The sequence below is a fragment of the Hyla sarda genome, chromosome 5 (genome assembly GCF_029499605.1).
Source record: "Hyla sarda isolate aHylSar1 chromosome 5, aHylSar1.hap1, whole genome shotgun sequence".
Classification (NCBI taxonomy): Eukaryota; Metazoa; Chordata; class Amphibia; order Anura; family Hylidae; genus Hyla; species Hyla sarda.
The window spans coordinates 103,468,694-103,483,148 of NC_079193.1; the positions used below are offsets into that span (position 1 = coordinate 103,468,694).

At 39.9% G+C, this 14,455-nt stretch overlaps 1 protein-coding gene across 9 annotated transcripts in view; it reads right to left on the reverse strand.

The window, feature by feature from the left end:
- NEK10 (NIMA related kinase 10) overlaps positions 1–14,455 on the reverse strand; it is a 332,382-nt gene that overhangs the window by 89,985 nt on the left and 227,942 nt on the right. For all 9 annotated transcript variants that reach the window (XM_056520053.1, XM_056520060.1, XM_056520055.1 and 6 more), the window contains one exon: positions 11,753–11,966. In XM_056520053.1, coding sequence (XP_056376028.1) covers positions 11,753–11,966 — 214 coding nt within the window. The remainder of the gene's footprint in view (positions 1–11,752; positions 11,967–14,455) is intronic.

Here is a 14,455-nt window from a genome sequence, read left to right on the forward strand (position 1 = left end):
GACCATTGTTCTGGCACACTGGGGGTTTGTAAACACACGTGGCTTTCAATTCCGGACAAGTTTTCTCTCCAAAAGCCCAATTGCGCTCTTTCTCTTCGGAGCATTGTAGTTTGCCCGCAGAGCACTTTACATCCACATATGGGGTATGTTCATTCTCAGAAGAAATGGAGCTACAAATTTTGGGGGGCTTTTTTCCTATTTTCCTTGTGAAAAATTTGAGTAACACCAGCATTTTAGTGTAAACATTTTTTTTTTTTCTTTTTTGTCAAAATTCGTCAAACACCTGTGAGGTGTTAAGGCTTACTATACCCCTTGTAGTTGTGGGTGTAGTTTCCAAAATGGGGTCACATGTGGATATTTATTGTTTTGCGTTTATGTCAGAACCACTGTAAAATCAGCCACCCCTGTGAAAATTGCCTATTTACACCTCAAATAGTGCACTCTCACTCCTGAGCCATGTTGTGCTCCCGCAGAGAATTTTACGTCCACATATGGGGTATTTCCATACTCAGGAGGAATTGTAGTACAAATTTTGGGGGCTCTTTTTATTTTCTTTTACCTCTTGTGGAAATGAAAAGTATGGGGCAATACCAGCATGTTAGTGTAAAATTATTAATTTTTTTACACTAACAGGCTGGTGTAGAACTCAACTTTTCATTTTCATATGGGGTAAATAGAGAAAAAGCCCCCCAAAATTTGTAAAGCAATTGCTCCCGAGTATGGAAACACCCCATATGTGGCCCTAAACTATTTTGTTGAAATACGACAGAGCTCCGAAGTGAGAGAGCGCCATGCGCATTTGAGGACTAACTTAGGGATTGCATAGGAGTGGACATAGGGGTATTCTGCTCCAGTGATTCCCAACCTGGGTGCCTCCAGCTGTTGCTAAACTCCCAGCATGCCTGGACAGTCAATGGCTGTCTGGAAATGCTGGGAGTTGTTGTTTTGCAACAGCTGGAGTCTCTGTTTTGAAAACACTGGCGTACGATACGTTTTTCATTTTTATTGGGGGGGGGCAGTGTAAAGGGGTGTATATGTAGTGTTTTACCCTTTAATATGTGTCAGTGTAGTGTAGTGTTTTTAGGGTAAATTTGCACTGGCAGGGGGTTACGGTGAGTTTCCCGCTAGGATTTTCTGCTATGGCGGAAAATTTGCCGCAGCTCAAACTTGAAGAAGGAAACTCACTGTAAACCCGCCCATGTGAATGTACCCTGTACATTCACATGGGGGGCAAACATCCAGCTGTTGCAAAGCTACAACTCCAAGCATGCACTGATCGCTGAAGGGCATGCTGGGAGTTGTAGTTATGCAACAGCTGGAGGCACACCAGCAGTTTGCGGTTCATGCATGCTGGGAGTTGTAGTTCTTCAAGATTTAGAGTGCCACGGTTTAGAGACCACTGCACAGTGATCTCCAAACTGTGGCCCTCCAGATGTTGCAAAACTACAAATCCCAGCATGCCCAGACAGCAAACTGCTGTTTGTGCATGCTAGGAGTAGTAATTTTTGCAAGATCTAAGGGGCCATAGTTTAGAGACCACTGCACAGTGATCTCCAAACTGTACCCCTCTAAATTTTGCAAAACTACAAATCCTAGAATGCCCAAAGAGCTGTCTGGGCATGCTGGGAGTTGTAGTTTTGTGACATCTTGAGGGCTACAGTTTAGAGACCACTGCCCACCGATCGCCGCCCGGTAAGGGACCTCCACCGCAGCTCACATCACAGTTCCCCTGCTCTGCCCGGACTACCGTGGGGGGGCAAAGCGGGGAAACTGAACTTTAACCCCCCCCCCCCCTGCCCCTGATCTGCTATAGGCTTTTTCAGCACCGGACATGCGGCATGCTTTCAGCGGCCATCTTCCTGTGATTCCTCCCTCCTCTTCAGCACCAGGTAAGTACAATGCGATCTAGCAACACGTGGGCTGTACTTATGCTAGTATCATTAATCTAACGGCATTATATTAATGGTCGTTCCATTATTTCCAGCCTATCAGACCCAGTCTATTGGTCTGCTGGATGCCCCGGCTGTATCTGTATCCTCATCACCCTCTCCACACCAGGTCAGTAAGCCCTAGTTGTCTACTTATGACACCTCAAACTACATCTATTGTTATAGAGGGCTTTCCTCTGTTGTTTTAGAAGGTCTTATTTTATTACAGTCTGCAGTACCATCCTCTGCATGAGCCGGATACATTATTATACTCTTTTCATGTTAGCCCTTTCTTTGAGGTAAGTGGCTTCGGGACATTTATGTTATCCATTTTCTGTGGCTTATTTGATTTTTCTTGGAGTTACTGAAGAATATCTTCTCTGAGATATATATATATATATATATATATATATATATATATATATATATAGATAGATAGATAGATATATATCTTCAGGTTCCTGTATCTGTATTTACAGTCTCTATCATGGACCATTGCCTGATAGAATATTGAGGAACAGGTTTGGTTGCCACATCCAAAACAGCTTGCCACGATCGGTAAGCCCCTTTTTCCCGTCACATTATTTCATCTGCAGTTATATATTAGTCTATCTTGTGACATTGGTGTTTATTTATTTTTCTACAGTGAGCATGAACATATCTCAGGAGTCCAATCAGGGCTAAGAATACACAAGGTTCCACTATATATACTACTTTTTGATCTGGCTACCATGCTATAAAATTACAAATATTTGTGAATGTATGTAACAACCCTACTCTGCTCCTGATTACCTACTTTTGTGACCCAGCGACATACCCTTACAAAATACTGACTCTGACTGTGGTCTACATCTTAATAGACTGTCTGACACCTATGAACCCAGCATACTAACGCTGGATTAACCCCTTAAGGACCAAGCCCATTTTCACCTTAAGGACCAGGCCAATTTTATTTTTGCGTTTTCGTTTTTTCCACCTCACCTTCTAAAATCCATAACTCTTTTATATTTTCATCTACAGACCCATATAAGGGCTTGTTTTTTGCGTGACCAATTGTAATTTGTAATGAAACCTCTCATTTTACAATAAAATGTACGGCGAACTCCCCCCCCAAAAAATTTTTAGGGAGGAAATTTAAATGAAAACTACAATTTTGCACATTTTGAGGGTTTTGTTTTCACACTGTACACTTTATGGTAAAAATGATATGTGGTCTTTTTTCTGTGGGTCAATACGATTAAAATGATACCCATGTCTAGATACTGTGTACTGCTTAAAAAAAATCTAAAACTTTTTGTACAAAAACAGCAATCTAAAATCGCCCTATTTTGACCACCTATAACTTTTTTATTTTTCGATATATAGAGCGGTATGAGGGCTCATTATTTGTGCCATCATCTGTACTTTTTTTTATCAATACCACATTTGCATATATAAAACTTTTAGATAATTTTTTATTAATAATTTTTTTTATAAAATGTGACAAAAAAGCATTTTTGGAATTATTTCATTTTTAACGTTTATGCCATTCACCGTACATGATCATTAACATTATATTTTGATAGTTTGGACATTTACACACGCGGTGATACCAAATATGGTTTTAAAAAAATTATGCTTTTTGGGGGTAAAATGGGAAAAATTGACAATTTTAATTTTTATTGGGGGAGGGGATTTTTCCCTTTTTTTTACATTTTATTTTTACATTTTTCAACTTTTTTTTACAGCGGCAGCGCTGCGGGTGATCTGATCATCCATTTTAACTTGCAAATTGCCGCAGATGCCGTGATCTGTATCACGGCATCTAAGGGGTTAATGCAGTGTATGACGCGAGCACCGTTCCAATGCTCGCGGTCATACACAGGACGTAAATGTACGTCCTGGTGCGGGAAGTACCGCCAAACCAGGACATACATTAATATTAGTATCTTTTGTGTGCTTTTATATATTGTATTCTGTAAAATCACTGTCTTATTTACCCCATTGTGGTCTCCTCTTACTCCCTGATGAGCCCTTGCAACCAACAGTCGAAACACGTTGACAAGAGAGCTCCGCCACTTTGATTGTGTATATATGTATTAACTATTGTAAGTCACAGATTTTCCTACCACCATCCACACTTAGTGATAGGAGTTCCCTCCTCTATTCAGGCAGGGTCTCAAGTGTAGGTACTCACCTGTACCCTTCTTCCCTATCCCAGCACTTTTTGTTGTACACTATATCATTTTTGTACCAGTCTATCCCTTTTGAAGTAAAAGCTAAATTTTAATATATCAAGAACCAAATTGGTGATTTTCTACTATTATTAATATTGAAATCTCTCATCAAGGGACACCTTATAAAATTGGCTCTGTGTACCAGACATCACTTACCCAACGGTTGTGTTATATATTTTTTTTTTAAATCAATTTGACAGATTCCTAAGGTCAAACACTTCTTGTAACACTTCTTGTAACATGGAAAAAAAAGTGTAAAAGTAATACACTGTTCAAAAAAATAAAGGGAACACTAAGATAACACATCCTATATCTGAATGAATGAACTAATCATATGAAATACTTTCGTCTTTACATAGTTGAATGTGCTGACAACAAAATCACACAAAAATTATCAATGGAAATAAAATGTATCAACCCATGGAGTTCTAGATATGGAGTCACACTTAAAATCAAAGTTGAAAACCACAATACAGGCTTATCCAACTTTGATGTAATGTCCTTGAAACAAGTCAAAATGAGGCTCAGAAGTGGTGTGGCCTCCACGTGACCGTATGACCTCCCTTCAATGCCTGGCATGCTCCTGATGAGGTAGTGGATGGTCTCCTGAGGGATGTCCTCCCAGACCTGGACTAAAGCATTTGCAAACTCCTAAACAGTCTGTGGTGCAACGTGGCATTGGTAGATGGAGCGAGACATAATGTCCCAGATGTGCTCAATCGGATTCAAGTATGGTGAACGGGCGGGCAAGTCCATAACATCGATGCATTCCTCTTGCAGGAACTGCTGACACACTCCAGCCACATGAGGTCTATCATTATCTTGCATTAGGAGGAACCCAGGGCCAACCACACCAGCATATAATCTCACAAGGGGTCTGAGGATCTCATCTCAATACCTAATGGCAGTCAAGCTACTTCTGGCAGGCACATGGAGGGCTGTGCGGCCCTCAAAGTAATGCCACCCCACACCATTACTGACCCATCGCCAAACCGGTCATGATGCTGGAGGATGTTGCAGGCAGCAGAACGTTCTCCACGGTGTCTCCAGACTCTGTCACATCAGTCACATATGCTCAATGTGAACCTGCTTTCATCTGTGAAGAGCACAGGGCGCCAGTGGCGAATTTGCCAATCTTGGTGTTCTCTGGCAAATGCCAAACGCCCTGCACGGTGTTGGGATGTAAGCACAATCCCCACCTGTGGACGTCGTTTCCTCATACCACCCTCATGGAGTCTATTTCTGACGTCTGAGTGGACACATGCACATTTGCGGCCTGCTGGAGGTCATTTTGCAGGGCTCTGGCAGTGCTCCTCCTGATCCTCCTTGCACAAAGGCAGAAGCAGTGGTCCTGCTGCTTGGTTGTTGCCCTCGTACGGCCTCCTCCACATCTCCTGATGTGCTGGCCTGTCTCCTGGTAGCGCCTCCATGCTCTGACACTACTCTGACAGACAAAGCAAACCTTCTTGCCACAACTCGCATTGATGTGCCATCCTGGATGAGCTACACTACTTGAGCCACTTGTGTGGGTTGTAGACTCCGTTTCACTAGAGTAAAAGCACTGCCAGCATTCAAAAGTGACCAAATCATCAGCAGGGAAGCATAGGGACTGATAAGTTGTCTGTGGTCCCCACCTGCAGAACCACTCCTTTATTGGGGTTGTCTTGCTAATTGCCTATAATTTCCACCTGTTATCTGTTCCATTTGCACAACAGCATATGAAAGTGATTGTCAATCAGTATTGCTTCCTGAGTGGACAGTTGATTTCACAGAAGTGTGATTGACTTGAAGTTACATTGCTTTGTTTAAGTGTTCCCTTTATTTTTTTGAGCAGTGTACTATAACTATTCAAGCAGAAAAGTTAAAATGACAAATGGCACCTTATTGAACTAACATTAAAGTCCACTTTTTAGATGAAAAATGTGAAAATCTGAACTGTGGAGCCTCTTCCCCTAGAGAAAACTTGATAACGTACATCAACTCTGGCATCACCTTTGTGTTGTATAAAAAGGTTTCAGTGCTTTCTTACATTAGATTTCACTTTACACATTTGCCCAGACTTCTCTATCAGCCTGAAACCCTAATTGTCTGGTTTCTCCAATAGCAACCAATCACGGCTCAACGTTCTAATCTTAACAAGCTCTTATGGATTGAAAGTTGAGCTGTGATTGAATGCTTTGGGAAAAACCAAACAATTAGGTTTTTAGGCTGACTGATACATATGGGCCATTATCTAAGTATCCTGGATTTAGAAAACCTTCCTTAATTCTCAGCATTGTCCCATGCTTTGTTAACAAGCATTTGTCTTTAAATATGGACTTATAGGGAATGTGTCAAAAGAAAATGACCTATAGTTTAAATCAAGTTTTCATATTAAACGTCTTTTTTTTTTTTCTTAATTTTCGGAGATAATCCTGCAGAAACTTTCGCAGAAAGGTACCATTAAAAGTAACTGTGCATAAAACTAAAGCAAAAATAAATCACAAAGAAACAATGTTAACCTACAAATATGTATGGGTAAGCAAGAGGTATACCAAAACACACTTCAAGGAGGAAGGACAGACCTGAATAGGCAAACAAGAGAAAGTCATACCTGTGTGCTAAACAATACCACAAACCAAAGATACAATAGGGTAGATTCAACAAAACTTGAACAGAGGAAAAGTTGACCAATTGCCCATAGCAGCCAATCAGATTGCCTCTTTCATTTTTAAAAGGCTTCTGAAAAATGCAATAAGCAATCTGATTGGTTGCTATGGGCAACTGGTCAACTTTTCCTCTGCACAGGTCTTAGTGAATCTCCCCCAATGTGACAAATAGTACACCAATCAGCAAGAGCAACATAACTAAAGTGACAAGCTACCTTTAAAGTAGCAGTGCCACCTTATCTGCAGATCCCTGTGTAACTGATATATGTCATGTCTGCATTTGGTGTAAGTGCTGTTGATATGAGTAAACTGTGACTGCCAGTTCCACAATAAAAGATTGAAAGGAATATTATGAAGTGTTGTATTTGTTTCATTGAAATTTATTATTGGAATGACGTTGCGGTTAACCAAATAGGGGGGAATAAAACATTTGAGAGCAAATTGACTCTGAAACAAATAATGCTCTAAACCATGAAAATACATTAGAATGATGGACTTGTGCCTTTCATACAGCAAGCATCTGGGTAACACTATATAAGTACAAATCAAATATGCGGATTTTGTTACTCATTGACTTTAGTGGGTAGGACAATACATATTGGCAAATACGCAGAAAAATACGGCATGTGTGACCCTATCCTTAGGGTATATTTACACACACACCAGATCCGCAATTACGGATCAGCAGTTGTAAAATTTGCAGTTGTGGATTTTACAAAGCAGTGAAAAAAACATAAGAATTGCCTTGTAAAATCTGCAGCTGCGGATCTGCAATTGCATATTTCAGACTTCAAATAAACAGTGAATCCTGTGTGTGTGTGTGTGTGTGTGTGTGTGAATGCACCCTTAATAACTATTGCAACGCCATCTCCTGCCTGTCCCACCCGCCCCTCCATTAATATCATTAACTCCTTTCTCTGGTGATGTTGCTCTCAGCAGCCAACAGAGAGATGCCTCATGGCTCCTGCTGTTACATTTGCGGCTTCACGGCTGAATCGCTAGACACTTCTTAGGTGTGGTGGTGTGTCTCCTTCTTGGCTGCCGAGAGTAGCGTCACCAGAAGGATTAAAAAAAATTAAAGGGTCTAGAAGTGCTGTGGTCATTACAGAGGGTGTCAGTTTCCCTTTAACTTCTTCTAAATATCGTTAATTGGGCACTGTAACTTATTTAAAAAAACAACACTGTTGTGATGGCTATGGGAGACAGATGATATCCATCATGGCATCTGTTGGACATATACATTTTTCCAATTGTACTATGCAGATCAGGATACGCCGCTCTACATACATACACATACAACTTTCTGGCACCAGTTGACTAAAAAAAAAAAGTTTTCCACCGAAGTACCCCTTTAGCAACCTCCTAGTCACATCAGCGTTCTCGTGGATGGAGAGTATTTTTTTTTTTTCACTGAAAAGGATTTTTACTGCAGCTGCAGGCATTAACCTCCCAGTCACTTTCTTCAGCATAGTGTTACAGAGAGGGGCAGATAGCTGTGTGTTGCCTCATACATTTCAACAAGCTGCCTCAACTTCATAAACCTTAGCAGAGGAGGCAGGAATAATTTTTCAGTGCAATTCAGTGTCTTTGTTCAACAAAAAATCATCTACTGGTTATATTAGTCTGTATATGGTATTATACCCAGCAGTCCATTCCTAATAGTCTTTGACAGAGTGCTATTTTGTGTTTAGTACACAGCTTTTTTTGGCTGCAGCACTGTTGTGTACTGCTGGGTTTTTACAAAAAAATTTTGTTTAGGCGTACTGTAGCGCATGTTTCTGCCCTCATAAGTGCATACCGCATATGCACATCTAAGTAGTATACAATTTTTTTACCTGTTAATCTGTCAAGGGCCTATATACTGTGAAAGTCCAGGCAAAAGTACTCACTGGGTGGTGTTGTACTCAGATACTTTTTTAAGTGTACTGTAGAGCATTTTTGTGCCCTCGTCAGTGCATACCACATACCTGCATCTAAGTAGTGCACTATTTTGTTCCTGTTAATCCGTAAAGGGCCTAGATACTGTGAAAGGCCAGCCAAAAGAGCACACCTGCTGCTGTTCTAGACAAATAATGTTTTAAGTGTAGTGAAGCGTATTGTACTCCCCTCATACTAAGTATGTCAGGCAGAGAAGTGCAAGGACGTGCACAAAGGAGTGGCAGAGGCCTAAATCCTTCAGGCAGAGGTCACAGCAGACTAGAGGCGAGTGGCAGCAGGAGTCGCAGCGAGAGGCCTGAGCTCCTGTTATCAGCTAGCGGTCGCGTCTCGACCAGCAACCCATCTGCCGTCATCGATTGGTTAACATGGTCATCCACTTCAGTGGTGTTCTGAATAGCCTTTTCAATGTCTATGTATACTTGATACACTTTTAACTTACATACTGGGAACATAAGTAGTCATGTTTTAAATACTGCATGACACAAAATGGGATAAAAGTACACACTTCATATGCCATATTTACTGTCATATTACTTTATTTCTTCCGTCTGATACAGACAGGTGGTGTGTCATGCTAAAACTTCTCTCATTCAATCACACAGTAATAAGAAATAGAAGCAGGAAAAACTTCCGACTGAAGTTCCTTTTTACTTCAAAATCTAAAAGCTAACATTTAAAAAGAAACATGATTGCAAAACTGAAGAAAAAGATACATTTAGTTCCGCTTGTTAATTTCATTGAGTGTAAAAGCAGAGCACAATTTTTATTACAATAAAAAGTGTGATGGACTGCAGTGAAAACTAATGGCAAAAGAAGAACAGAGTAGAGATGAGCGAGCCGAATCCGGAGAAGCCGGATTCGACCTGAACTTTAGGATTTTTCCCTCTCGGCAAATTCCCGAGCTTTTCCAGTTTGGCTTGCGCAAGCCTGTAAATAGACCATGAAAGCATGTTTTTTGGGCGGATGGAAGAAGCAGGACGGCCAGGGGGTGGTGAGATGATGTAGGGAAAGCAGCAGATCACATGATAACCAGGTCTATTATGTGATTGGCTGCTTTCATGTGTCAATCAGCACAAAGGCCAATAGGACACAGCCACAGTTAAAAGGCCAGTGACATCACTCAAGGTGTTAACAGCACTAGGAAGTTGTGCAGCGAGCAGGCACAGAGAGGGAGAGAGACACAGAATATATTAGCCAAAAAGGATAAAAGTAACCGAAAAAAATGTGTGAAAAAGGAGTTGGTGGACAGGGTAGAGGGCAGAAGACCCCTGCTATGTTCTCTGCCAGTAAGAATGTTCGTGGCAGTACTAGCACAGGTAGCAGCAACAGCAGCCAGGTGTCCTGTGGTAGCCACGTCAGCCATCCCAAGCCTCAGAGAGGTTATGTGGTTTCACAGGATGATCCAATTTTATTCTGTCATATGACTTCTGAGGAGGAAGACTCTGACAGTATGAGCCACCAGTGGATTCCTTGGCATCTACACTCATATGGGGAAGTGGAAAGGTCCATTCTAGATGCTGTGCTTCCTCATCTCTGGCTTTGCCTCCCCCCTACTGCTACACAGAAGGATAGGACTAGCTTTGGAGTGTGTTGGCAAGGTGGTGGAGGTAGAATCAGTGGTCGAGCCCAGCACAAGTGGGACTGGTGGTGGAAGGCATGGTTGGGATACTGTAAGGTGTCGAAATGGCTATGCCGAGGGGGAGCAAGAAACCAAGAATTTCATTCAGAGAGGAGTAGCGTGGAGGATGAGGCATTTGATATTGATGATGATGTGGTGTTGGACAGGTTATGCTGCGGTGCTAGTTTACAGGGTATGTTTAGGTGACAGATGCTCTTTAACCCTTTACATCCCAGGTCGGTAGATTGCAAATGGGTACCAAACAGATGTGGCCTAGGCTACCCCTTTTGTTTAGTGAGCTAGTGCAGCATTGAGCTAAAAATGGTACACTGAAGGGGAGAATTTTTTAAGGCCAATTTTTCACTCGCTTACAAAAGATTTACCAGATGCAACTGAAGCTGCCAAAGATTTAGGCCATACCCCCTTCTCATTCACACCAAGCCTCCTTCGAGGATGGCACATTTTTCTATTCTTTTTTGGGCACACAGAACAGAAAACTGCTGTTCGCCCAAAATTTGCCATATGTGGAGCCAAAATTCTGGCACATTAGGTATAGTTAATGGTCTGTTTGATTATTCCCTTATTGTAGGCAACAGTCAATGATGACATTCAGATTTTGCTATAAATAGTGTTGCCCTGATGGCTCTGTTAATAAAGCCTTCTGGCAGCACTCTAAATGGAAACACCCTGATGGTATTCTTACCTACAGAACTCTACAACTACTATTGGTGGTACTTTAAAAGGATAGTAAAACGTAAAAATAAACTGGTCGATGTGGAAATTTTGTTGGTACAGATTATGACTGAGAAGTGCTAGTTTGCTGAAAATACTTTTTATAATGGTAGATCTTCAGAACCTTCCATAAATCTCTGCATCTGCAGGATTGTAATCAAAGCTTGATTCAGAACTCTGAAAGTGCATCCTATAAATAACTATGCTAGTGTGAACATGGGATTCATTGGACAAATCCATAATTAGTCACATGACTCATAGCAGAAGCTTACCATGTCCCATACCAAATACGCAATGACAAAAGTGTGAACTATGGTTCAATCCGCTGCTATCTCAGTTCTGTTAAGATGGGCTTACACAATAAATGAATGTCAGGGACCTGAGAACCATCTGATGTGTATAGGGTAGTTCTGATTCACCCCCACTGGTAGATGCCAGGGGAATGTAGAATCACACAGTTTGATTTCAATATGCAGTTGATTCTCTGGCATGTTTGGAAAAAAATCATCACATAAAAAATAATAAGTAAGCTAAACACGACAGGCCCCTAAAAAACCCCAGAAGCCCGGAATTTTTTTTTTAAAGAAATATTCTAGCCCAAGTACACATATTAGGAACATACCCATAAAACAATGCATACCCACAAGTGTTATAGTCCCCAATTATACTTACATAAGGTAGTGATGCATGGCGATGACCATATTTCACAGTATTTTTGTTAGCTTCTATGAAATATTTTTGGGCACGTTTTCTTTCTCTTTCCAGTTTTTTCTCCAAAGCAATCTGACAAGAAGATAAGCTGTCCATGTATCTCATCATAACATCTGAAATTAAAGCGCAAACTTCTACTATGTCAGGCCGTAGATCTGCATCTGAAGTCAAGCACCTGTGGGTAAGTATATTGAGTTAGTGATATGTATAATAATTAGATTGTTCCTGTATTTTGTTAATGGTATAAGATTCAATAAATTTGATTTCCAAGCCATTGCTATGCACTTTATTGGAATCTTTGACATTAGAACCCTTTCCCACTAATGGATACCATTATATCCCAACTTTGATCTGAAAAAGAAAGCCTGAAGGCATAATTATTGGATTCCAATGGATTACCGAGAAAGGCCCTCAGGTGCACCATTGGTATATGCCTATTACATCCAAAGCATAATAATTTTCACACAGCAATCACAACTTTAAATCCCTTGGTGTGCCTTAAATAAAATTGCTATCTCCACAATTATAACCACTCGTAAAATAAAGTTAATATATAATTATGCACGTGTAAAAAAGAAACACACAAAGGGGTACGTCAAAAGAAAAGCTAACATTGGATCCAATCAATAAGCCACTATTCTTTCATTGCTGTTCAAATTTAAAGGGGCAACTCTATGTTAATCTCCAACAATATATGTCATAATCTGCACCAACCCAAAATAAAACTCTATTGGACCAAAAAGCCCAGAGTCTGATAACAGTATTTACACCAAATTAATTTAATCAGGGTTTCAATGGGGGTTTTAAAAATATGTCTCTGAGTTTCAAATTACAAAAACTTATTTTGAGGTTTATTAAAAATCAATAAGAATACAATAAAAAATGAACAATGCATTTCAACTTGGTTCACACATCTGAATCAGGTTCTTAAGTACTCTTGGTGGGGATCCTAAATACCAAGACACAGAAAAGAGAAACCAGAGGAGCAATATTAGAATTTCATTACACCTAGTTATTTCTATTTAATGAAAAATAACTAACTACATTACTTTATTGAATTGTTTTTCATTTCCATTAGAACATCTCTAATTTTAATTTAGAGATCATTTTTCATGAAACAATAATTGTGGCAATTTTACAGAGTAGCCTGTTACAGAAAGGACCCATGTAAATGAAACACCACCTGATTATTGAATTAGCATGTAAACACTTTCAATAACTCAGGTACTCGAACACATTCTTGTTCTAATGGCATATGCTTAGCCACAATAAAAAAAAGTCATTAGGATAATGGTAGCCAGCACTGCTAAACAATTAATTGAGAAGTTAAATATAATAGGTATTATCAGGAAAAATACTATGGCTAAAGTATGAAACAGAAAGTTGACATGTACATGGCAAATAATATCAGTTTTATAGTGCTGCTTTCCATTGCTCTACTTTGTTATATGTTAATATATTAATTGGGGTGAGCAATAGGGCCTTTGGAGCTTTTTAGTGTGGTACTTTCGCTGTTAGGTAGAGTCAGCTAGCAGGGTGGAAATTTGAGGGAAATAATTTATTGCTTGGGGATGTTATATCAGCCAAAGTTTTCCCCCAAACAACTGTTTGCTGCTGCTTGGAGATAGATATCCAATACTCTTCTATTGTTCCTACACCTCTGATATGCGAGTGACCAATGGTTATTACACTAGAAAATCATTGCTGCTGTTTGGCATATTAAATGCATTGGCTGTATTGATTATAAATGATTGGACTCTATATGCATTTAACAGAGTAGGATAATTTACCCATAATTCCCTGGAGGTAGCAGTATTTCATGACTTCGCTATTCATACTTTGTCGATTCACACTTCGTTATTCACACTTTTTCATTGTATTTACCTTACAACATAGTAACATAGTCCATAAGGTTGAAAAAAGACCAGAGTCCATCAAGTTCAACCTATTATCCTAATAAGTCCCTAGTGAGTTGAGTTGATCCAGAGGAAGGTAAAAAACCCTCATACTAGAGGTAAAAATTCCTTCCTGACTGCAAATATAGCAGTCAGAACAAATCCCTGGATTTGTACACTACTTTGTATACTTTGTTCTGTCCCTATAAATATAGTATACATAAAGAGCGATGTTATTATTCTCCAAAAATACATCTAGCGCCTTTTTGAACTCTTTTACAGAGTTCACCATGACCACTTCCTCTGGCAGAGAGTTCCATAGTCTCACTGCTCTTACAGTAAAGAACCCCCGTCTGTGCTGGTGTAGAAACCTTCTTTCCTCAAGACGTAGAGGATGCCCCCTTGTTATAGATACAGTCCTGGGTATGAATAGATTATGGGAGAGATCTCTGCATAAGTTTACTTCAAAGCATATCCAGCAAACCTTACATTTTGAGAAGGTGTTTTTGCTTTGTTGTATAAGACACATATGGCAATACATTACAATAATGTCTTAATATTGGTCAGAATTCTTTTTTGTACAACAGAATCCCCTGCATTGTAATAAACTTGAATGATAAACTTCTGGTTACCTGAGAACACCATTGGGAAGAGCCAGAAGTCTACAATTTATGGTTATGCAGGTTGATATAGAGCAGATTTGGAAATGAATAGTGTTACAAGATATATTTAAAAAATACGACAAAATTTAGCACATTTATAAAGGAAT